Source organism: Echinops telfairi, unplaced genomic scaffold (genome assembly GCF_000313985.2).
Source record: "Echinops telfairi isolate 266 unplaced genomic scaffold, ASM31398v2 ScPeMD7_7468;HRSCAF=8506_0, whole genome shotgun sequence".
NCBI classification, from domain to species: domain Eukaryota; kingdom Metazoa; phylum Chordata; class Mammalia; order Afrosoricida; family Tenrecidae; genus Echinops; species Echinops telfairi.
Genome location: NW_022111369.1, coordinates 62,562,581 through 62,563,921, shown reverse-complemented (window position 1 = coordinate 62,563,921; position 1,341 = coordinate 62,562,581). Strand labels below are relative to the sequence as shown.

The 1,341-nt window shown below is 44.1% G+C and overlaps 1 protein-coding gene across 1 annotated transcript in view; it reads right to left on the bottom strand.

Annotated features, from left to right (window-relative positions):
* Window positions 1-212: 212 nt before the first annotated feature.
* Window positions 213-1,341, bottom strand: part of NIPAL1 (NIPA like domain containing 1) — an 8,397-nt gene continuing 7,268 nt past the window's right edge. The window contains exons 5-6 of the mRNA XM_013005570.1: window positions 879-887; window positions 213-417 (exon numbers count right to left, since the gene is read on the bottom strand). Of these exons, the coding sequence (XP_012861024.1) occupies window positions 213-417; window positions 879-887 (214 nt within the window). The remainder of the gene's footprint in view (window positions 418-878; window positions 888-1,341) is intronic.

Here is a 1,341-nt window from a genome sequence, read left to right as displayed (position 1 = left end):
TTTTTGTCTGGGCCATTCCACCTCTTCTTTGCATTATGTAGAGTGGATGCAGAAACAAAAAGTTCTGTCCTCTTTAGAGAAGACTCATTAAGCCCGACTGCACCGCCCAACCCACAAGCCGGCTTGCGAGGGAGCCTACAGTAGCATGATTCAAAATACCTTTGGATGAGGAGGGTGGGGCAGAATTTGGGCGGTTGGTTTGTCAGAATGGGCTACAGACCTGGATCTCTCAATTTCATTTCCATTTCGTTCAAAGAAGCAACTTCTTCTTCTTGAGGGGCATGGATAACCATCACAGTTGACCCCAGTATACTTAATATGCAGCCTATTTTCCCATGAATATTCAGGTGTTCATTTAAAAAATAGGAAGACAAAATTGCACTGTTAGGAGAAGGAAAAAAACCAACAGCAGTTACTCTGGTTGAATTACCCTTTGGTCTCATAGAAGCTCAGAAATCACACTGAGGTATGTGACATGTGGAACATACTTTGTGACATGGAAAAACTGGATGGAGTCTAAAACTCAGAATGATAGCCAATCAAACCTGTTGTTGTTAGTTGCTGCCAGGCTCAATTCCTATTCATGCCAGCCTAAACTGGTGCTCCACAGGGTTTTCCAGGCTGTGTGCTGGGGCCTGGGTGGCTCTGTTGGGCACCACTACTCTGGAAGTCACACTGGATCACTAACCTCAAGGCTTGTGGTTCTAGCCAAAGGTTAGAAGTCTTTACAGGAGCAGACAGCTTCAGCTTTCTCCTGAGGAATAGCTGGTGGGTTTGAACTTCCAACCTTGTGGATTAGCCATCCACTATGCCACCCAAACCAAAAGCACAACTCACTGCCATCGAATCGATTTCCACTCCTAGCCACCCTTTAGGACAGGGTAGAGCTTCCTCTTTAAGTTTCTAAGATTGTACCTGTTTATTCCCATAGAAATAAAACATATTTCCCATAGAAACCCCCATCTTTCTCTTGAGGAGGCTGGTGGTTTCAAACGGCTGACTTTGCAGATGAAAGGCCAAAGCATAACACCATTATGCCACCAGAGTTCCTAAATAACCAAAAAAGACAATCTATTTCTTAGGAGCCCTGCAGTCACAGTGCATGGCTGCTACCTAAAAGGTGGATGGTTCAAACCCACCAGTTGCTCTGTGGAAGAAAATTGCAGCTAGCATTTTGCACAGATTATAGCCCTGGAAACCCACACAGCGTGTGTACTATGCTGTGGGCTGACTGTGATTCAGGATCCACTCAATGGCAATCGTTGTTTTGTTTTCTTATTGATATTGCTATTCATTTCATAGTCTTCTCAAATTATTTGTGTGCTTTTGTTGTTGTACGTT